Genomic DNA, 21979 nt, shown 5'->3' with positions numbered 1-21979 from the left:
TGATAGTCGGACTGAGAGACACAAAGTGTCTCTTTAAAATATGTTTTTGCAAGCCTGTTACAGAAACTTAACCCATTTTTGCATTAGCACAACTGTTTTGAGGGGCAGCACTTTTTAAGAGGTGATGAGGTGGATGAGGGCTCGGCTGTCAAGAATGAATTAGTATCGCTAAGGAGCGGTTTGGTGCTGAAGAACTAGCCTGCCTCCATTTTAGGCTTAAAGGCCATCTTACAGCAAAGACAAACTGGGTGAGTTCCTGCTTGTGATTAAACCTCTCTTTCTCAAGGACAGGGCTATGCCCTTAACTACAAACGGTTCTTTTTGTGCTGCCTGGGGCTGTTCCAGGAATGGCAATTACTTCTTTTCTAACCACCCGCCTCATTCCACAGGGTAAAATGAAAGCGGGGGTGGGGGTGGGGGGCGATCGTCTTTAATGAGAAAGAGAGGGAGGGGCAAAGTCTCATCAAAGCGTTCACCGGGAGTCACCCCTGAGATGAATGCTTGAGTTTATCCCTTTCTCGGTCCTTAAGAGGGACACACCTTTTTTCTTTCACTTAACTCTGGGCAGTCAAATTTCCATCCTCAGCAAGCGAAAGCCCCTCAGTTTTGGCTGGCCCAACCTCCAGAACTGTATGCCTCTAATTTGTTTTCAAAAACAAAGTCTTGAGTCTCTGGTATCTGTTTTAGCAGCACAAGAATGGACCACAGCGTAATGCGTCCTTCCTCTCTCTTGTACCTCGTGGTTTGGTTGACCTACGATGAATTCTGTCCATTCAATATGTTGCTGCTAAGGTTATTTCGAATATAGTGCATTTAACTATCCGTTTATATTACTGGCTCCCGCATAGAGGATGTAAACACTGCGAGCACAGGGATTGGAGTCCCCATGCCCACCCTGTAGCGTCAGCACTCGGAAAGAGTGTACCCCGTAATGCTGGTCGAATGAGCCAGTGAAAACTGCTAGAGCAAACCTGTTCTTCCCCCGCCACTCGCCCGGGGAACAAAGCGTTAACCAACGCGCCTAGGGGGCGTGTGCTTTTCCTGTATGCTCAATGGCTGGCGGGCGGGGCTTGCAAATAGACCAGAAGGACCGTGAACTTTCCGCTCGCGGCACCACTTCTTTCTCTAGTGCCTGGAGACAAAATCCCACAAGTGTAAGGTGAGTGCGTCAGCAATTGTTTTAACTTTGCGATTTGTTTGATGTTCATTGTCTCAAAGCTTGTTTAGACCAAATAAAAGGCACAAACTTTTCTGCATAGTAGATAAGTGATTGGTCCAGCCTAGAGGTCTTGATAGGGTTCGTTTTTTTTTTCTCTGCCAATTAAGTAATTACAAGGCAGGAGAAAGTTCAACTGCAACTGGTAGGTAGCAGTGAAGAAATCTCAAACTCTGCAAACAGCAGCAGAGCATCAGCAGCTGAAGAAGGGGGCTTGCTGGGGACAAGGACCCACCCACATGCAGCAGACACAGTAAAAGACCTGCAACGCAGACGCTGCAAAAATCTAACCCCATCCCCCACCCCCGCCCCGTCTCTTGCTTGTTTGTTCGTTTGTTTGTTTAGTCTCCGAAGAACTTTTCTCCCCTAATTTAGGGTCCGTCACTCCGTACGTCTCTGGCCTTGTGTAAACCAGCCTTAATCCAGCCTAGAACTGGCAGAGTTATTCCTCAGCAGTGGGCCTGCTGGTGGGAGACAGAAGCCTGCCAGGCCCTCGTTTCTAAGGGGCCAGGCTTTCGTCTCAGCCAGGACGGTGCAGAAGAAGCCAGCCATCTTGGAAGTTCATCAAGTATCCGCGGCCCCTCTCCCTGTGTGTCTGCTTACTGAGGAATCTAACTCCTAGTCTTTCATAATTCTGAAGAAAATAGCAAATGGGCATTTATCAATGGACAGGTTTGTGTTGTCTGTGCACAGCTTAAGTATAACTGGGCACACTAAAACACCCCCATACATTATAACTCCAAAAGTAAATGCATAAGATTTTTTTAAAGATAGATTAATTAATTAATTAATTAATTAATTATATGTAAGTACTCTGTAGCTGTTTCAGACACTCCAGAAGAGGGCATCAGATCTTGTTACGGATGGTTGTGAGCCACCATGTGGGTGCTGGGATTTGAACTCAGGACCTTTGAAAGAGCAGTCAGTGCTCTTAACCGCTGAACCATCTCTCCAGACCTGCATAAGACTTTTTAAAAAAATCATTTTATTTGTTTACATTTCAAGTGATATCCCCCTTCCCGGATACTCCTCCACAACTCCCCCCATCCCATCCTCCCTCTCCCCCTCCCTTTTGCCTCTATGAGGGTGCTCCTCCACCCACTCACACCCCCTCCTGCCTCACCACCCTAGCATCCCCCCTACCTGGAGCATCAAGCCTCCACAGGACCAAGGGCCTCCTCTCCCACTGATGTCAGATAAGGCTATCCTCTGCTACATATGCAGCTGGAGTCATGGTTGGTTGGTGGTTTAGCCTCTGGGAGCTCTGGGTGGTCTGGTTAGTTGATGTTTTTCCTACGGGGTTGCAATCCCCTTCTGCTTCTTTAGTCCTTCCCCTAGCTCTTCATTGGGGTTCCCAGGCTCAGTCTGATGGTTGGCTGTGAATATCTGCATTTGAATTGGTCAGGTGCTGATAGAACCTCTCAGGGAACAGCTGTACCAGGCTCCTGTCAGCAGGCGCTTCCTGGCATCAGCAATAGTGTGGGGAGTTGGTGTCTGCAGATGGGGTGGATCCCTAGGTGGGGTGGTCTCCGGATGGCCTTCCCTTCAGTCTCTGTTCCATGTTTTGTCCCTGTCTTTCCTTTGGACAGGAACATTTCTAGGTTAAAAATTTTTAGATGAGTGGGTGGCCCCATCCCTCAACTGCGGGCCATGCCTATCTACTGGAGCTGGTCTCTACAGGTTCTCTCTCCCCTTTGTCGCTTATTTTGGCTAATCAGGGTTGGTGAGATGGCTCAGTGGTTATGAGCCCCAGCTGCTCTTCCAAGAGGTCCTGAGTTCAATTCCCAGCAACCACAGGGTGGCTCACAATCTTCTGTAAAGGGAACTGATGCCCTCTTCTGGCGTGTGGATGCATGTGCAGCAGAGCACTCACAATAAATACATTTTCCAGGACCCAGCGGATGACTTTAGCCAAAATACATAAGTGGGGTTTTAACTGAATTTGAAAATACTTAGTATTTGGGCGTCCTCACATGCATGCGAGCAACACACACACACACACACACACATTCTCCCTAGGAAAATCTCATTTTTTTTTTTTTACCTACTTTAAAAGGAAGCAGGTGCCTTCCCTAGAGTGCCATTTGTGCTTCACTGTGTCTACTCCATGTGTTCGGAAGACTTAGCCCAAATGATCAAACACCGGAGTTTTCCTCCCGGTCCTGCTCATGCAGGGAGCTGTGCTAAGGTGAGATGCGGGGGTTCTGGAAGAAGCAAGCTCTGGTAACATGCTTATTGGTTTGTTTCTCAGACTTTAAATACCACACAGCAGGTCACTTTGTTCATTCTTGCACAGCTACAGGGACCTAGGTAGATTAGAGTCTCCTTCTTGGCTTTACGTTTTCATCTAAGCAAGTGTATAAACCCTTGGCATTTTGTGAACATAAACCAATCCACTTAATTAATAAAAAGTTTAGTTTCAATTCCCAGCAACCACATGGTGGCTCACAACCATCTGTAATGGGATCCGATGGGATCTTCTGGTGTGTCTGAAGACAGCTGCAGTGTACTTATATACATAAAATAAATCAATCTTTAAAAAGAGATAAAAAGTTTAGTTTCTGAGTATGGAAGATGGGGAAGAGATACTTAATACAAACACCTGGGTCAGAGCCTCTGTCCCACAGAGGTGCTGTGTCCCACAGGAGTGTGGTGTGGCTGCAGTAAAAATCCACATAACTACTTGAGAGCTTTTTGGAGAGGTTGGTTTCACGCAGGTGCCTGTGCTAGCTGACCCATGTTGATCCAGTTCACGGGAAGAGTAGACAAGGGTCACATGCTGACCACTGACCCTCCCCCCCACCCAGGGAAGGCTGACTGAATTTTCACTCTAAACGCAGTTTCCCATACTCCATCTGGGCAGGTCTTCCAATTTCTTTTCTTTTTGTCATTTTATTGTGTGTGGACGTCTTGTCTGTGTGTATGTCTGTGCACCACGTGTGCAGTGCCCAAGGATGCCATAAAAGGCTGTCAGATCCTCTGGGCCTGGAGTTACGGAGTGTTGTGAGCCGCCATGTGGGTTTTGGGATAAAGCGGGTCCTCTGCGCTCTTTACAGTTGAGCCGTTTCCTCAGCACAGACCTACACCTTCCTAACGGGCACCTAGAAACTGCTGCTGCTGGTCTCCAAGCACGCTCGGGAGAATGCTGCCCGCTTCTAACAGAAGCCAGGTTGACTTCTTTTCTCACAAGCAAATGTTGCCGTAATCTGTGATGGAGAAGGGCCATTTTTAGGTTGCTAGGTTTCTTTGTTTAGTGACTTGCACATGCCTTCGTCTTTTGGCCTTGGAACTAAGCCCTGCTTAAGCTGAACTCTGAGTGGGTTCCTGTGGCCTAACTCTCACAGTTGTACTAGGAGAAGCGTTCTTCCATTTTCTTTTTTTTTTGTTTTTTTCTTTGAGACAGGGTTTCTCTGTGTAGTCCTGGCTGTCCTGAAACTCACTCTGTAGACCAGGCTGGCCTCGAACTCAGAAATCCACCTGCCTCTGCCTCCGAAGTGCTGAGATTAAAGGCAAGGCTTGCACCACCACTGCCCGGCATGCGTTCTTCCATTTTCTAGAAGATTTTGTACTTCTTTTTCGTCTACACGGTTAGCCGTGGTGGCTACTTTCTGCTCAGTCCAGCTGAGCTGTGTGCTGGCTTCTGGGTTGAGGAGCTGCACCCAGGGGTGCGTTCTCTGAATCCTTGTGGGTGGGGTTCGACTCCAGGATCAGCATACAAAAAGCTCACTTGGTGAACTAGCTCTGCTGAACTGAGTGCACACTTGACCAGCTCTTGGGAAGAAGAAACCAGAGTTGAGAGGATGGGTGTGGATCAGAATTGCCAACGTTTGAATGAAATCCAGGACAAGCTGTCTTTTTTGTTCTTGACGGCTCCTGGGGACAAAAATCAGTATTTCTACTGCACTTATTTTGTTCATTCTGACAATGTACTTTATTTTTTTTTTAAGATTTATTTATTTGTTATGTGTAAGTACATTGTAGCTGTCTTCAGACACCCCAGAAGAGGGCAGCAGATCTCATTACGGATGTGTGTGAGCCACCATGTGTTTGCTGGGATTTGAACTCAGGACCTTTGGAAGAGCAGACAGTGCTCTTAACTGCTGAGCCATCTCTCCAGCCCCTGACAACGTCCTTTAAACAAGGAGATAACTACGTTTACTTTTTTTTTTTTTTAATAATATTTATTTAATGTATATGAGAACACTGTAGCTGTCTTCAGACACACCAGAGGAGGGCATCAGATCTCATTACAGATGGTTGTGAGCCACCATGTGGTTGCTGAGAATTGAACTCAGGACCTCTGGAAGAGCAGTCAGTGCTCTTAACTGCTGAGGCATCTTTCTAGCCCCTAGGTTTACTCTTTGAAGGCTAAACAGACGCAGTTTTCTATATTACCAATCCTTAGGTTATATTAAACATTGTTGAATCAAGAAAAAAAGGATTTGAAGACCTGCTTTAGGCTTCTATCCTGTAATGTTGGACAAATTTACATGTGTGTACAATCTCTGTGTGCTAGTTATGTCTACCCCCAAACCCCCAACTTGACACAAGCCAGTATCATCTGGGAATAGGAAACACTGAATTAAGAAAATACCTCCATCAGAGTGTCTGGCCTGTAGGCAAGTCTGTGGAATGCTCTCAGTCTCTGTCTCTCCACCTCTTTTTTGTTTCCCCCCCCCCCCTTTTTTTTTGAAACAGGGCCCTTCTGTGTTGTACCTGCTGTCCTGGAACTGACTATGTAGATCAGGCTAGCCTCAAACTCACAAGAGATTCTCCTGCCTCTGTCTCCCAAGGGCTGGGATTAAAATCAAGTTCTACCACACTCAGCTGGGTCATTTTCTTGATTTCTGGTTGGTGGGGTGGGGTAGCCCACTTCCATGTGGTCCTGGATCCTTGCCAAAAATATTCTACTTTTTTTTTTTTTTGATTTGTTGGTTCTCAAGTCCATTCTCGCCTTTCATTCTGTTGTAGAACGCAGACTGAGCAAGGATTGAGAAGCAGGCCAATAAGTTGAGGGCGTTTCTTTGTGGTCTCTGCTTCAGTCCTGACTTGACTTCCCTCCCTGACTGTGATCTAGAATAACGTAAGGCAAATAAACTGTTTTCAGTCAGCGTTTTTATCATAGCAACAAAACACAAATAGCAACAGAAAGCAAACTAAGACATTCTGTCAGCCTCTGTTCAACACCCATAATGCTGCATTTTGTGTGCCCACACATTGTGTGTGTGTGTGTGTGTGTGTGTAACTCAGCACTTCATGCTTGTGAGGCAAATGCTCTACCACTGCACTCCCCTGCCCCCAGCAGGCCAATAATGTGATATTTTGTTTGTTTTTGCCTTAGCGATACTATTTCTTTCAGTATACTTAACAAAAAATATACAACATTTTTTTTTCCTTTGACAAAAACCTTAATCTCTCTGTTTGGGGTTGATCTGATTGGCCATAATGTATTTGATCAAAACATATTAGGAACAGCATGTCTAATAAAGCTTCCTATAGACATAGTAAATGCTAAATCATTTTGCTAAATGACCAGACACTTGGAAGTGTGTGCTCACGATCCCGTGCCTCCTCCTGGGGTGTGTGCCACTGTGCCCAGGGGCCACTTTATGTTTTGTGCGCGGAAGAAGTGATGAGTGAAAAAGATAGCAGTTTGCATGTTTAAGAATAATTCAGAATTTTGTATTTTACTGATTTTGCACAATTAAAGTTTTGCCTGCATGTATTTAAGTGCACTAAATGCATACAGTGCTCCAAGAGGCCAGCAGGGGGCATCTGATCACCTTGGAGCTGGAGTTAGACAGTTGTGAGCTGCCACTTGGGTCCTGGATTGTTTGAGCAGGGAGTGCTCGTAACTGTAACCCATTTCTCCAGTCCTCTTTCTAGTTTCCAGAACATACATTGTTGTGTGTATTTTAATTTTTCATTTGACTTTAGGAATTTTTTATAAATTTCCTTGTGGATTATTTCTTTGACCCAGTGGTTAGTAATGTGTTTTTTAATCTCTGTGAGTTTGTATAATTACTAGGAATTCATTGATTTTAGACTTTATTACACTGTGGTCTGGTAGACGGCATGGAGTTATTTCAATTTTTCTAACTTTGTTAACATTTCTTTTGTGTCACAGTCCATGGCCTATTTTAAAGAAGATTCATGAACTGCTGAGTAGGATATGAATTTTTTGGTATTCACAAAATATTCAAAGTATTCACAGATATCAACAGAATACTTTGGAATACTCTGTTGATATCCGATAGGTCCATTTGATGTGTCGTGCCATTTAATTTAGATATTTCTCTGTTTAATTTTATCAAGATGACCCACCTATTGAAGTGGGTAATGAAGTGAGCTATATGGTATTTTCTTTCTCTTTTTGTTTTGTTTTGTTTAGTGTGTGTGTTATTGTGTTTTGTTTTTTGAGACAGGGTTTCTTTGTATAGTCCTAGCCGTCCTGCACTCTGTAGACCAGGCTGGCCTCAAACTCACAGAGATCCACCTATATCTGCCTCCCAAGTGCTGGGATTAAAGGTGTGTGCCACCACTGCTTTACTTTGGTATTTTCTAACTTGTCATTATGATTAATATATTCTATAAGCCAGGTGGTGGTGGCACACGCCTTTAATCCCAGCACTTGGGAGGCAGAGGCAGGCAGATTTCTGAGTTTGAGGCCAGCCTGGTCTACAGAGTGAGTTCCAGGACAGCCAGGGCTATACAGAGAAACCCTGTCTCTCTCATTCTCTCTCTCTCTCTCTCTCTCTCTCTCTCTCTCTCACACACACACACACACACACACACACACACACACACACACACACACGCACACGCACACACATTATGCTATTTCATAGATCTCTTTTTATCTGGGAAAAAAAAAAAGTCTTATGGCAGCAGCTGAAGACCCCGCAGTTCCCACTGAATAGTCCAGTTCAAGTAGGCCCGCCTCTTTGCTGGTGTTAGAAAAGATTTTTTTTTTCACAGATATTTATGAAACCTTTATATCAATTCCTGGTTCCTTTCTCCAAATATCAGAGTCAGTCTCAATGACTGATGCCTTGATGGGTACGGCTGTGCAGGGCTTGTGGTATCCTGGGCTGTTGGTGGAGGCTGGGGGAGCCCAGTCTGAGGCCCCGGGACTGCTGGAGCTGGTTGTCAGGCTCGTGAGAACCCAGGCACCAGGTGGAAGAGCTGAGAATGGAGTGGGGGCTGAAGGGGAAAAGAGGGGAGAGCTGCAGCTGGGCCCAGCGGGGAGGGGTCCTTGGTTAGTCAGGCAGGCAGCTTGACTTGGGAGAGGCCATGCTGGGAGGCTGAGAGGCTTCCTGTGGAGACTAGGCTTTAGGTGAAGGCTTGTTCCATTGTTCCCCATGGCAGATCGAGATGAAAGGAGTCCATGGCTTTAAGGCATTCATGGTGGAGAATGGTGATGAGTAAAACCATACCCCACTTCTCAGGGTGGGCCTGAGGTTAAATACCTTTTGCAGGGAGGAATGTCTGGGCAGAGGTTTATTGGCTAAGCCTCCAGGCCTTTAGGTGCCTCATTAAAATGGAGCTCTGTCTTGAGCCTATGGGACTTGTGGTCACATCCTCTACCTGTGGAGGGGCTTGGGGTATTGCCCTTATGTGACTGATGGCCACAAACCTATGGAGAGCTGTGGCCTTGTGTGTCAGGAGCCTGTCAAACCGCCTACCGTCCCTGCAGGGTCACCGCGGTTTCATGACCGTCGACTAGGCTGCCTTTCACGATCCTACATGGCAAGCTGTGAGTGACAGCATTTACACAGCATACAGCAAATCGTTTATGCCCATTTAAATGTGCTACTTTTCCGGTCTGTTTGTCTGATGGGTTTTTGCTTTTTTTAAAAATATTTTTACTTTTATTATTTTTTAAGACAAGGTCCTGGCTGTCCTGGCACTCACTCTGTAGACCAGGGTGGCCTCGAACTCAGAAATCTGCCTGCCTCTGCCTCCCAAGTGCTGGGATTAAAGGCCTGTACCACCACCACCTGGCCTGGTTTTGCTTTTCAAAGCAGGGTTTCTCTTTGTTGCCCTGGCTGTTGTGGAATTCACTCTATAGACCAGCCTGGCCTTGAACTCACAGAGATTCTTGCCTCCTGAGTACTGGGATTAAAGGCATGGACCACCACTGCCCAGTTTAATTGGCTAATTTTAAACACTGTTGTTTACGATCAATAAACCGGAAGTTGACTGTCTAGCAACTCCAATGCTCTGCCGCTGGCCGTCGTAACCACTTGCTCCTGAGGCCGACCCTCGTCCCGCTTCTGTGCACCTCCCCCATAGCTTGCTCCTGTCTGCACATCCCACACGGGAGCTTTGCCTACCATGTTTCGTCTCGGCCGTGAGTGAAGGCGAAGCATACGACGTGTTGGAGTTTGTTTTCCAAACATATTTTTTTTTACTGCTTCCCTTTAGGAAATTGTGAACCAGGAGTCATGGAAGCCAAACCCAAGCTCTACTACTTTCAAGGCAGGGGAAAGATGGAGTCGATCCGCTGGCTGCTGGCTGCGGCTGGAGTGGAGGTCAGGTCCTGGTTGCCGATGTAGCTTAAGTCCCATCTCCTCCTCCTCCCCTTCCTTTCCACCTGTTTTCTTAGACAAGAAAAAGGGGGAGATCACGGTCGTGCGGTCGTGCGGTGCCTGGGACGAGGGGAGTGGAGGGCCGGGGATATTCTGAAGTTCCTGGAGATGAAGTGAAGTATGGGAAGACTAGCTCATTACCTCCATTAGGATTGGTTGGTTTCCTGAGGCCTTGTCTGTGGTCTCAGCACCTGATTCATGGAATTCATGGAGCCCTGGCCCAGATGTAAGATCTGCTTGACTCCAAAGTCCCCTCATGGACTTTATAGAAATGGAAATAGAAACTGCTTCTCTCCCAGGATGAATGCAGTCTTTGTTGCCCTCTATAGAGACTCCTCTCGGGTCTGGTCATCTGCTCCACCCTGTCTCAAGCTGTGAAGGACAGAAACACCCTCACAAAGCTTTAGATGGCTATAGATAGATGCTAATTACAGCTTCAGCCATCAGTAAATGACCATAACCTCACGTGGGTAGGATCTTTGGATATATCAGTCTCAAACATAGACTTAATTTGGCCTCATATGAAGGAGAAATTATAAAGCCAAAGAAGGAGAAGAGAGGAAAAGAAAGAGGGAAAGTCACTGGAGAAGTCTGGGACAAAGACAAAGGTTTGAACTGAGAGAGGAGCTAGCTGAGGAGGAAAGCAAGGGTGGAGAAGAGCGCCTTGGGGTCCCTGATGTAGGTGAACTGCCCAGATGCTGTCTTCAGTCTCATCCAACCAGTAGCCGCCCACCTCCCCAGGCACATGCATCCCGGATAGCTATGCATGCAGCCAACACATTAGTAGATGACCACACTATGTCACAATGCCAAAAGGTTGAACAACGCTGAAAGCTAATCTCTAAATACACACCCCATCACACTCATAGCGGGGAGCTGGCAGCTTTGTGGTTCCTTTTAGATTTTATTCTGAAGGCCATAAGGCATTTCTGACCGGTATCAGAATGTCCCTCCCTGTTTCCTATCCTAAAGTTATAACAATGTCTCTCTGTCCTCAATCTAGTTTGAAGAAGAATTTCTTGAGACAAGAGAACAATATGAGAAGTTGCTAAAGGGTGAGTCTCGGTTTATTCAACACTGTCTTATAGGAAAAAATAAAAAACTTGTTTCTGGAAATATTCATCATGTAGAACACAGGTCTCAGGAATGGTAGCTACTACTCAAAAAGGTTAGCCATTCCTACAAACACTGACGTATTAATCCCTGTCTTCCTGATGCAAAGTAATGTACGAGTTCTGTATGATCTCTGTAGCCTTCATACATGTCAAGTATCTGACTGCACTGGCCTCAATCAGCATCATATATGTTCCTTAGTTCTGAGTAGCTCAGCACGCAACTCCCTTAAACAATTCTTCATTATCTTTTTGTTTTAAATTATTATTATAAATAAGACACACCAGAAGAGGGCATCAGATCTCAATATGGGTGATTGTGAGCCACCATGTGGTTGCTGGGATTTGAACTCAGGATCTTCAGAAGAGCAGCCAGTGCTCTTAATCTCTGAGCTGTCTCTCCAGCCTCCCCTTTTCCCCCTAAAGATCTCCCCTTTTCTTTCTTTCTTTCTTTCTCTTAGATTTTTATTTATTTATTGTATGTAAGTACACTGTAGCTGTCTTCAGATACCCCACAAGAGGGCATCAGATCTCATCACGGATGGTTGTGAGCCACCATGTGGTTGCTGGGAATTGAACTCAGTATCTTTGGAAGAGCAGTCAGTGCTCTTAACCACTGAGCCAACTCTCCAGTCCCCCCAAAAAAGGTTTTTTGTTTTTTTTTTTTTAAAAAGATTTATGTTTATTTTATGTACATAGATAAATGTTTTGCCTGTATACATGTGGGGCACCATGTGCATGCAGTGCCCATGGAAGCCAGAAGAGGGCACCAGATCCCCCAGAATTGTCAACCACCATGTGGGTGCTGGAAATAGAACTTGGGTTCTTTGGAAGAGCTGTCAGCACTCTTAACCACTAAGGTATCTCTCTAGCTAAACAATTTTCAATATTGTCTTGGTGTCTTGGAGCGGGGTAAGGAGACTAGTAGTACCCTTTGTGCTTCATATCTATTTTTCTTGGTGTTTTTAATAGACTGATCAAATTATGGCACAAAGGATAGGTTTTGTTTTTTGTTTTTTGTTTTTTGAGACAGGGTTTCTCTGTGTAGCCCTGGCTGTCTTGGAACTCACTCTGTAGACCAGGTTGGCCTCGAACTCAGAAATCTGCCTGCCTCTGCCTCCCAAGTGCTGGGATCAAAGGCGTGCGACACCAAAGGATAGAATTAAGACTAAACCATGTGCAGTTTTTACTTTTAAATATTCTGATAGTTCTATTCATGTATATTTTGATCACATTCCCCCCACCCCACCCCCCCAATCACCCTCTCTTCTCTCTTCCTCCTACTGAACGCTTCTTCCTAGGAAGTTTCCTTCCTATTTTTATCTCTCTCTTTTTAAAATGACTGAATTTAGTTGGAACTGTTTGCATGAGCATGGTTGGGAGGTTACTTACAAGTGGCTGCACCACTGAAGAATACAAGCCCTCCTCTTCCTGAATCTATTAACTATCAATAGCTCCCCAAGGAGCCGTGGGCCCTAAAGCCCTTCTCCCACGTGCACATACAGCTGACCTCTCTTTGATGATGCTGCCAGGAGTCCTGGAGAGAGTGATATAAAAGCCCTGTGTAGGCTCCAGCCAATGAAGATGAGTATCTTACCCATCTCTTTCGCATCCCAGATGGACGCCTGCTTTTTGGCCAGGTGCCTTTGGTTGAAATAGATGGGATGCCACTGACACAGACCAGAGCCATCCTCAGCTACCTCGCTGCCAAGCACAACTTGTATGGGAAGGACCTGAAGGAGAGACTCAGGTACCTTAGTGTTCCTTCCAGCGCTAAACATTTAACCAAGCGTCTGTGCTCACACACCAACTGAAACCTGACTGGGTTGCATCTTTCAACAGGAACTAAGGGGAGAGAGTGAGGGAACAAAGGGGAGGTGTATTGCTAGAGTTGGCATAGCTTGGACTAAGAACATATTTCACATCCTCTTTTTATATATAACCACACTAGTCAGCTCGTAGGATTCTTATATTCATGCCTAGAAAACTATGTTCTCAGAAAATGACTGACTAGAACATTTTACATGAAGGTACAAATGACTGATTCAGCAAACAAGTCGTGAACATTATATTGATGATCGATTTTGCTATCAACTTGAAATAGAATCACTTAGCAAGCACCGATCTACGGGTTTCAGGGTAGCTTCTGTCTTACCTAGGCTGGAATTATCCCAGCCAGACTCACCCATATGTCTGCCCACCAGTAGTTAGCCAGGGAGCTCTGCATGTGGGTATTGGCTGATTGTCAGTTCAGGAGGAACAGGCCACATCTCCACATCCGGGCACTCTAACCTTCTCATGACATGTAGACAGTTCTAAGAGTGGAAGAATGTAAGTATTATAAGCTTTGAACCCAGAATGAGTCCCCGTATTTCCACCTTACTCATTAGTCAGTCACAAGGGCAGCTTGGGGAAAAGACCTACAGTTGGAAGGACCTGACAGGACTCATCATAAATACTGGAGGATGAAAAGCTGGAGGTTCCCCCCGCCCCCTTGCCTCTATATACCATAAATATCTGTATATGCTGTGCCAGACCTGGCTAAGGATAGTCAAATTATTAAACCAAATGGTTTAATTTTATGTAGATAAGTAGACTTAAGGCAAAAGGAAAGAAAGAAAAGAAAAAGGAAAAAAAGAAGATAATTTAACTTATATTTGGGGTTAAGTAAATGGTCCCTAAGATCTCGTCATAGCAAACACTGAAGTGGCAGAGTGGTCAGTGCATAGAGAAGTTATGGTAGCAGAAAATCCCAAGTTCCATCATTGAGAAAACAGAGAAAGGTCACACAGGAATGAGCAAAGCTCAGAAACCCAGCAGCCGATCTCTCCATCCCCACACCTTCCTCATAAAAGCAGATGGCAGGAATACCATGCACTTTCATTGTTTTGATACGGTTTTCTTTCTTTATTTTTTATAATCTCTAAACCATCATAATTCTATTCTGCTTGTGGCAGATTTCAACTTACAGGCCCCTGTTACCTTTCATACGTCCTTCATTCAACAAATGTTTTCAGAGCCTCTACTCTCTCATCTGGTTCGAGCCAGCTTGCAGTCCAAGGTTCCTTTCCAATGGGACTCTCTGGTGTGTTTTCAGGATTGATATGTATGTGGATGGCACCCAGGACCTGATGATGATGATTGCCGGGGCTCCATTTAAATCCCCTCAGGAAAAAGAGGAGAGCTATGCTCTAGCTGTGACGAAAGCTAAAACCCGTTACTTCCCAGCCTTTGAAAAGGTAAGCGTGTATACCTCCTGATGTGCGGAATATTTAAGAATCAGATTGTTCAAAAAGATAAACAAGGTGGGGCACCGGTGGGTAAAGACACCAGCTCTCAAGTCTGAGAACTTGATTTCAAATTTGGGGACTCAGATGGTGGAAGAAGAAAACCGACTCCTGCAAGTTGTCCTCTGGCCTCTTCACGCATGCCATGGTCCACACATCCCTCCATACATAGTCACACAACATACAGCAAATGCAAATATAAAAAGACGGCTGTATCACAGCTTTTCTGCTAGAGGGTCTGTGGTATTTTGAATGAGAATGGCCCCCACAGGTTCATATTTTTAAATACTATTTTCTTTTTAAGTTTTGACTCTGTTTTTCTTTTCTTTTTTTTTTATTGAATATCATCTTCATTTACATTGCCAATGGTAAACCCTTTCCCAATATCCCCCTCCCTTAAGACCCCCCAACCCCTCCCCCTCCTTCTTCCCCCTCCATGTATGTCCCTCCATCCAACACACTCCCACCTCCCTCCCCCTCTGTTTCCCTTTGTTGGGGCCTCTGTTGAGCCTTTACCTGACCAAGGACCATTCTTCCCACTGATGCCCAACAAGACCTTCCTCTGCTACATTTTTGGCAGGAACCATGTGTGCCTCCTTGTTGATGGTTCAGTCCCTGGAAATCTTGGGGCATCTTGGTGGCTGAAATCATTGTTCTTCCCTTGGGGCTGTAAACACCTTCAGCTCCTCTGGACCATCCTCCAGCTCCTCCATTGGGGACCCCACACCCAGTCCAATAGTTGGTTGCTAGCATCTGCCTCTGTATTTGTGAGGATGGTTCAACTGGTAAGAGCACTGACTACTCTTCTGAAGGTCCTGAGTTCAAATCCCAGCGACCACATGGTGGCTCACAACCATTCGTAATGAGATTTGACCCTGTTTTTCTTTTGCTATAATAAGACAGCATGATTAAAGCAACTTATAGGAGGAAGAATTATTTGGAGCTTACAGTTTCAGAGGGTTAGAATCTATGGCTACCATGGCAGGGAGCATAATGGCAGTCAGTCAGTCAGGCAGGCAGGCAGGCAGTCAGGCAGGCAGGCAGGCAGTCAGGCAGGCAGGCAGGCAGGCAGTCAGTCAGGCAGGCAGGCAGGCAGGCAGGCAGGCAGGCAGCAATCAGGCAGTCAGTCAGGCAAGCAGGCAGGCAGTCAGGCAGGCAGGCAGGCAGGCAGTCAGTCAGTCAGGCAGGCAGGCAGTCAGTCAGGCAGTCAGGCAGGCAGGCAGGCAGGCAGGCATGGTGCTGGAGTGGTGGAGGAGACCTTATGTATTAAGACAGACAGAGAGAGCCTGCCCTAGTGACACGCCTCCCCCAAGGCCACACCTTCTAATCCTTTCAGACAGTTCTACTCCCTGGTGACCAAGTATTCAAATCTATGAGCCTATGGGGCCATTCTCACTCAAACGACTTCAATTTTTATCGTGTTTAATTTGTTTGAAGATACTATTCAAAAATGTAGACTGCAAACAGAAACTACAACCATTCATCATCACAAAGAACTGGTTTCATGAATTTCCACCGAGTTTTTCAATATAAATAAAAGGTATTTTCTTTTCATTTATAGATAATTGTGGTTATATTGAGGATATTTATACCACTATCTTATTACTTAGAAGATGTTCTAAAGCAGAAGTTCTATGTAACTACTACTTGGCATTAGCAAATGTCATTTCTACTACTTTCTTGCTTAAGACCTTTTCCTAATCATTACTTTTTTTATTTAGATTTTTTTAAAAAATTATTTTATCTGTATGAGTATTTTTCCTTGCCTGAATGAATGTCTATGTATCGTGTATGTATCTAGTAACCATGGAAACCAAAAGAACTGTCAGATCCCCTGGAACTGGAGTTACAGAAGGTGTATGTGCAGTGAATCACTGAGACATTTATCTAGACCCTTTCCCAGGTTCTCACATGTATTCTCCCCTCTTTGTGGCATGAACCATCTTTTATGTGTTTACTCCTCAAAGCTGATTGTGGTGTCCTTTTTATATTTGCTTTCCACCGGTATGGCCTTCTAATTCCACTGGTGACTTATTTTGTGTCACAGCAGCCGGGCTCTCGATAGTTGTAGCTCCCGTGTCTCTGTCCTGGTGGGTACACTTTTCCTTCACTTCCCCTGTGCTTTTCAAAGATTGTCAGTACTTCGCCACACAAGGGCCTTGATGCTCACTGACCCTTTCCCAAAGAGAGTGTACCAGTTGATGGGTCACAATTGAGGGTTGACTTCCCCCTTTCTTGTCAGGCCTGGAGATCTGAACCAAAAAAGACGTCAGTGAACCTCTCAGTACAAGCCTACAGATAGGCAAAATCATCATTCCTTCCATTAAAATATATTTTTTTCTTTTCTGGAGATTTTAAAAGACCATGGAGAGGCTTTTCTTGTTGGCAACCAACTCAGCTGGGCAGACATCCAGCTGCTAGAAGTCATTTTGATGGTGGAGGAACTCCATGCTCCTGTGCTGTCCGACTTCCCGCTGCTGCAGGTGAGGACACAGCCCATGAGGTGCAGCTGGAGCAAGGCCTGCGCTAAGACACACCTCGCAGCTGAACTTGAAACCGTCTCATGAAGCACTGTTACCTTCACTCCGGCCCTCTGTTCTCACTCACACTCTAGGGCCTGTCAGGGAATGAAACTTTGTAGGCTGGGAAAATGGGGGTTTGAGGTTCCACTATGAACGTTGAAACTGCTGGGGCACATAGCTTACAGATAAAGCACGTGGCTAGCATGCATGAAGTCTTAGTTCAGTCCCTCATAGTTGTAAAACTATCAGAACGTTCAGGACCGTTTTTCAGTACTCAGAACATTTTTACTCACTGAAGCAAGAATATTAGTCTTCTGTTCTTCCCTCCTGGCGCCTGAGATGGCGCTGGTCACCTTTAGTGGTCCTGAGGCTGGGCCTTTTTTTGGTTGCATCACCCCGGCTTGTGGGGAAGAATGTCGCGACTGCCACAGTTACTTGGCCTTTGCGCTAGCTCCCCACATTTCTCTCAGAGAAAACCACTAGGTGTTGTCTGTTAAGAACAGTGTTTCTGGGACTTTAAAAAATATTGTATTTGTTTTGTTTTTGCGCTTTTGACCCAGGATTTAAAAACTGGAACTGTGGTAGGTTGGAGCAAACATCCCCCAAAATTCTACAATGTGGCTGAGGACTTTGACAATAAATTGTTTTTTGTCTGTTTGTTTTGTTTTTAATAGTCATTCCAAGTATCCATGAAATATATTGTTTCAGCAAGTCCCTCACCCTCCCCAACTATTTTGCTCTGATGTATATCTTTGTACCATATTGAGCCTGATACCTGAGTAGGTCAGACCAGAGAATTTGATCCCCTGAAATTGGAGTAATGGATGCCTACCAGCTATCACATGAGTGTTGGGAATCAATGAAAAATTTCTTTTGCTTGTAGCATTTTCTGTAATGACTACCAAATGTTTTTTTTTTCAGTTATTTTCTTCAGAAATGATATATCCAGAGTTTTGTTTTATTTATCTTTATAGGAAAATTAAGTTTCTCTAGGGGAAAACACACAAGTTTCTGTTATTTTTGTCAGACTGCAGACTGTTTCAGAAATGAGATGTTTTCATGTGCCTGAAGACTATAATAATTAACTATGAATTTAATAAATGAAATGTTTAGTTTAAAAAAAAAAGAAGTGTTTCTAATTAGTTTCTTCTAATTAGTTGCACTGGAAATACAAACCACATTTAAGAGCAGTTTCCATGCCCAGCAATAGATGGCCAACACAAAACTCAGTGGTGGCTTTGGAGTTGGTGGTGGTCAGTTGTTTTGTTTTGTTTTGGTCTCTTACTGTTTTATGTCGGCCCCCTTACTGGTCTTTTACCTATATATTATGTTTTTATGAATTTTGTTTGTGTGTGCGCATCTGTCTGCATGTATATGCGTTTCTCCTGCTATTTCTTAGTTTTTTCTTTTGTTAGTTTATTCTTTTTGTGTTATTTCTGTTTTTTGTCTTTTATTTGCCTTTTTTGAGAGAGAGAGAGAGAGAGAGAGAGAGAGAGAGAGGATGGAGGTGTGGTGTTGAATGGGTGAGGATGTGAGAGGATCTGGGAGGAGAAAGATAAGAATGGGAAAGCATAGTCAGAGTATCTTGTCGGAAAATCACCTTCTCTTAGAACAAAATCCTGATTTGCTAATGGTGGTGACAGCTACGGGGCCTCTCACTTCACTGTTTCTTGTTTCAGGCATTTAAAACAAGAATCAGCAACATTCCTACAATTAAGAAGTTCCTGCAACCCGGAAGTCAGAGGAAGCCTCCTCCAGATGACCACTATGTTGAGGTGGTCAGGACCGTCCTGAAGTTCTAGTGGTAGCATGCTTTAAGGTGACTACTGCAAGGTTCCAATCGCAGCGTCACCATAGGCCAGCTGCAGAGCAGTCCAGAAGCAAGGTATAGATCCCAGGAGTCAAGAGCTTCAAACCACACAGCCACTCTGCCCACAATGACAAATACCAATTAAATACAGTGAAAAATTATGCTTGTTGGAGAGGTGTTTGCTTTGTTTTAAGCTTGTCAGCTGTGGATGACAGTCTACAAATGTCATGAAACTAGAGTTCCTTATGAAGAAGGTGGTAGATGGACATATTCAGGACATTGAGCTAAAGGGGGCACTATTCTTGGTGTCTGTATAAAGGTCAGGACTGGAACTGGGGTGGAGGTGACTTTGGACCTGAGAGCAGAGGACCCCTTCAATATCTAAGTGGTTTCTGAGAATTTGGGATTGGAATTAAGGGCGAACAGTGCTGGGAATCACTGTGCTGTCTAGAAACCTATGCTCAGGTGGGAGCAGAAGGAATGTCTGGGACACTGTTCTGAAATTCTATTAAAGAAAAACATGTTGCACATCAGACAGTGCTCTTCCAGCAATAAGAACCATGGAAGTTCAGGATTTACTCTGCCTAGACAATCCCAGAGATCAGTGGGATCAACATAAAACCAGTGAATACTTCCTTTTTTTAAAAAAGAAAAGATTTATTTATTTTATGTCTATGAGTACCCTGTATCGACGGTTGTGAGCCATCATGTGGTTGCTGGGAATTCGAATTCAGTACCACTGCTTGCTCCGGTCGGCCCTCTCGCTCTGGCTTAAAGATTTATTTGTTATATCTAAGTACACTGTAGCTGTCTTCAGATGCACCAGGAGAGGGCATCAGATTTCATTACAGATGGTTGTGAGTCACCAGGTGGTTTCTGGGACTTGAACTCAGATCTTTGGAAGAGCAGTCAGTGCTCTTAATCACTGAGCCATCTCTCCAGCCCCAGTGAATGCTTCCTTATTTGAGCTGAACAGAAGCTTACTCTGCCTTGGTGTGCTTTCTTTAAGTATTACTATTATTCTCCCAAGTCATACGTTAAAGCTGGACCCCACCCACACAGGGTTTGTTTGGTGGGAAAAGAAGAGGTGGGGATGATACTGTGACTTTTGATGGCTTCTGGTCTAGTGGCTCCTGCCCGTGGCTTGGGAAATGTGATTGCCAGCTCCAAACTCCTCCTAGGACAGCCAGTCTGTTCTTTTTTTTTTTTTTTTAAAGATTTTATTTATTGTTATATCTAAGTACACAGTAGCTGTCCAGCTGGCGTCAGATCTCATTACAGATGGTTGTGAGCCACCATGTGGTTGCTGGGATTTGAACTTGGGACCCTCGGAAGAGCAGTCAGTGCTCTTAACCGCTGAGCCATCTCTCCAGCCTGCCAGTCTGTTCTTAAAAATGACATCTATTTGTTTGTTGTGTGTGTGTGTGTGTGTGTGTGCACATGCATGCGTACAGGCATATGACTCAGTGCATATGGAAGTTGAGGACCACTTTCAGAAGTCACCCCGAGGGTTGAACTCTGGCTGTCAGGCTTGTGGCAAGGACCTCGACCTGCCGAGTATCTTATCAGCCCCCTCTCCTGTCAATTTCTGATGTGTATCATGCCTTTTCTTGTGAAATAACTTAAGGATTTGGATTTTGTTCCATTTCCTTAGGGGCCGCCAAGGAGCACGACTGCACTGATACACACACCCCTGCTCCACCCATCCCTCCTCCCTTCTTCAGATGATGGGCTGATCAACAATTATGACAGCCAGGCCCCTCTGCATACCCCACCCTGGTACACGTGAACCTGGGCCCCTTCTTCCAGAGTGGTATTCTGTAGTCATCAGCTTTGCCGTATGTAATGAGTACACAAAAGTAATGACTTTACTGGGTTCGCATCCCGCTCATCATCTTGTCAATGATACATTTCCAGCCACTGTAAGCGAGGGACCACCTGCGCCCCCTGCGTCTTCCTTTGTGGTTATCTTTGGCTCCATTGCTTGCATGTTGAGTGGAGCTTCACCCAACCCCTCAGGAGTTATTATTGGTCTCTAAGGAAAAGTGAACCTCAGAAAACCCAACAGCATTGGGGACCTTTGAGGCCCCACTTTCATTCCTCCGATGTTAGAGTCTGAGTTTTGGACAAAGAAGAATAGAGGCACTGGATTGGCATGACCATAAGGGTGGAGCTTGGAACAAGGAGGCCCTCGGTTCTATTTGAAGAGGTACAGGCATAGTAATTCTCTCGCTACCGTTGGTTTCTATCTAGTTAGCAATGAGACAGGATGACCAAAAAGCATGATGGGGAAGAAGGATTTCTTTGGCTTATGCTTCCACATCCGTAGTCTATCCCTGAAGAAAGTCAGGACAGGAAACTTAAGGCAGGAGCTGATGCAGGGACCATGGAGGGGTGCTACTTACTGGCTTGCTCCCCAAGGCTTGCTCAGCCTGCTTTCTTACAGAATGGACTACCAGCCTAGGAGTGGGCTGGGCCCTTTCCAATCAATCACTAATTATAGCCTACAAGCTGGGTATGGTGGCATATGCCTTTAATCCCAGCACTTGGGAGGCCGAGGCAGGTGAATCTTTAAGTTTGTGGTGAGCCTGGTCTACAAAATGAGTTCCAGTACAGTCACAGCTGTTGCACAGAGAAACCCTGTCTCCAAAACAAAATAGGCCTACAGTTGGATCTTATAAAGGCATTAAGACATTTTTTCATTTTTTTCTTTTATTGGATGTTTATTTACATTTGAAATATTATCCCCTTTCCAGGTCTCTCCTCTGGAAACCCTCTATCCCACCTCCTCTCCCTGCCTCTATGAGGGTGCTCCCCCCAACCCATTCCAGTCTTCCAGCCCTGGCATTCTCCTACACTGGGGCATCAAACCCCCACAGGACCAAGGGCCACTCTTCCCACTGATGTGCAACAAGGCCATCCTCTGACACATACATGGCTGGAGCCATGGGTCCCTCCATGTGTACTCTTTGGTTGGTGGTGCATTCCCCGGAAGCTCCAGGGGGTCTGGCCAGTTGACACAGTTGGAGCATTGGGCTGCAAATCCCCTCAGTTCCTTCAGTCCCTTCTCCAACTCCTCCATCAGGGACTCCACACTCAGTCCAATGGTTGTCTGCCTCTGTATTTGTCAGGCTTTGGCAGAGCCTCTCAGGAGACAGCCTTATCAGGCTCCTGTCAGCAAGCACTTCCTGACATCCACAATAGTGTCTGGGTTTGATGACAGTATATAGGATAGATCCTCAGGTGGGGCAGTTTCTGGATGGCCTTTCCTTCGGTTTCTGCTCTACACTTTGTCTCCATATTTCCTCCTGTGAGTATTTTGTTCTCCCTTCTAAGAAGCACTGAAGCATCTGTACTTTGGTCTTCCTTCTTCTTGAGCTTCATCTGGTCTGTGAATTGTATCTTGGGTATTCCGAGCTTTTGGGCTAGGGCTTAATGGTT

General features: G+C 45.2%; 1 protein-coding gene across 3 annotated transcripts; it reads left to right on the top strand.

The window, feature by feature from the left end:
* Positions 1-75: 75 nt before the first annotated feature.
* Positions 76-18699, top strand: LOC127688787 (glutathione S-transferase alpha-4). 3 transcript variants are annotated; one of them, XM_052187769.1, is made up of 7 exons: positions 76-248; positions 9644-9750; positions 10811-10862; positions 12537-12669; positions 14017-14158; positions 16558-16689; positions 18408-18699. In XM_052187769.1, exons 2-7 carry the CDS (start codon positions 9664-9666, stop codon positions 18528-18530), a joined length of 669 nt encoding a protein of 222 aa, XP_052043729.1. In that variant the 5' UTR covers positions 76-248; positions 9644-9663; the 3' UTR covers positions 18531-18699. The 3 variants fall into 3 exon arrangements, with proteins under 3 accessions (XP_052043729.1, XP_052043727.1, XP_052043728.1); XM_052187767.1 differs by lacking the exon at positions 76-248 and adding an exon at positions 1068-1159; XM_052187768.1 differs by lacking the exon at positions 76-248 and adding an exon at positions 8936-8972.
* The last annotated feature ends 3280 nt before the right edge of the window (positions 18700-21979 follow it).

This window comes from Apodemus sylvaticus, chromosome 7 (genome assembly GCF_947179515.1).
Source record: "Apodemus sylvaticus chromosome 7, mApoSyl1.1, whole genome shotgun sequence".
NCBI lineage: Eukaryota > Metazoa > Chordata > Mammalia > Rodentia > Muridae > Apodemus > Apodemus sylvaticus.
Note: the sequence above shows the minus strand (reverse complement) of the source record. Positions and strands in the feature narration are given on the sequence as shown.

Coding starts and splice junctions, on each gene's coding strand:
- LOC127688787 (XM_052187769.1), top strand. CDS start 9,664: ATGGAAGCCAAACCCAAGCTCTACTACTTTCAAGGCAGGGGAAAGATG. Junction 9,751..10,810: donor TGGCTGCGGCTGGAGTGGAG/GTCAGGTCCTGG, acceptor TCCTCAATCTAG/TTTGAAGAAGAATTTCTTGA. Junction 16,690..18,407: donor CCGACTTCCCGCTGCTGCAG/GTGAGGACACAG, acceptor TTCTTGTTTCAG/GCATTTAAAACAAGAATCAG.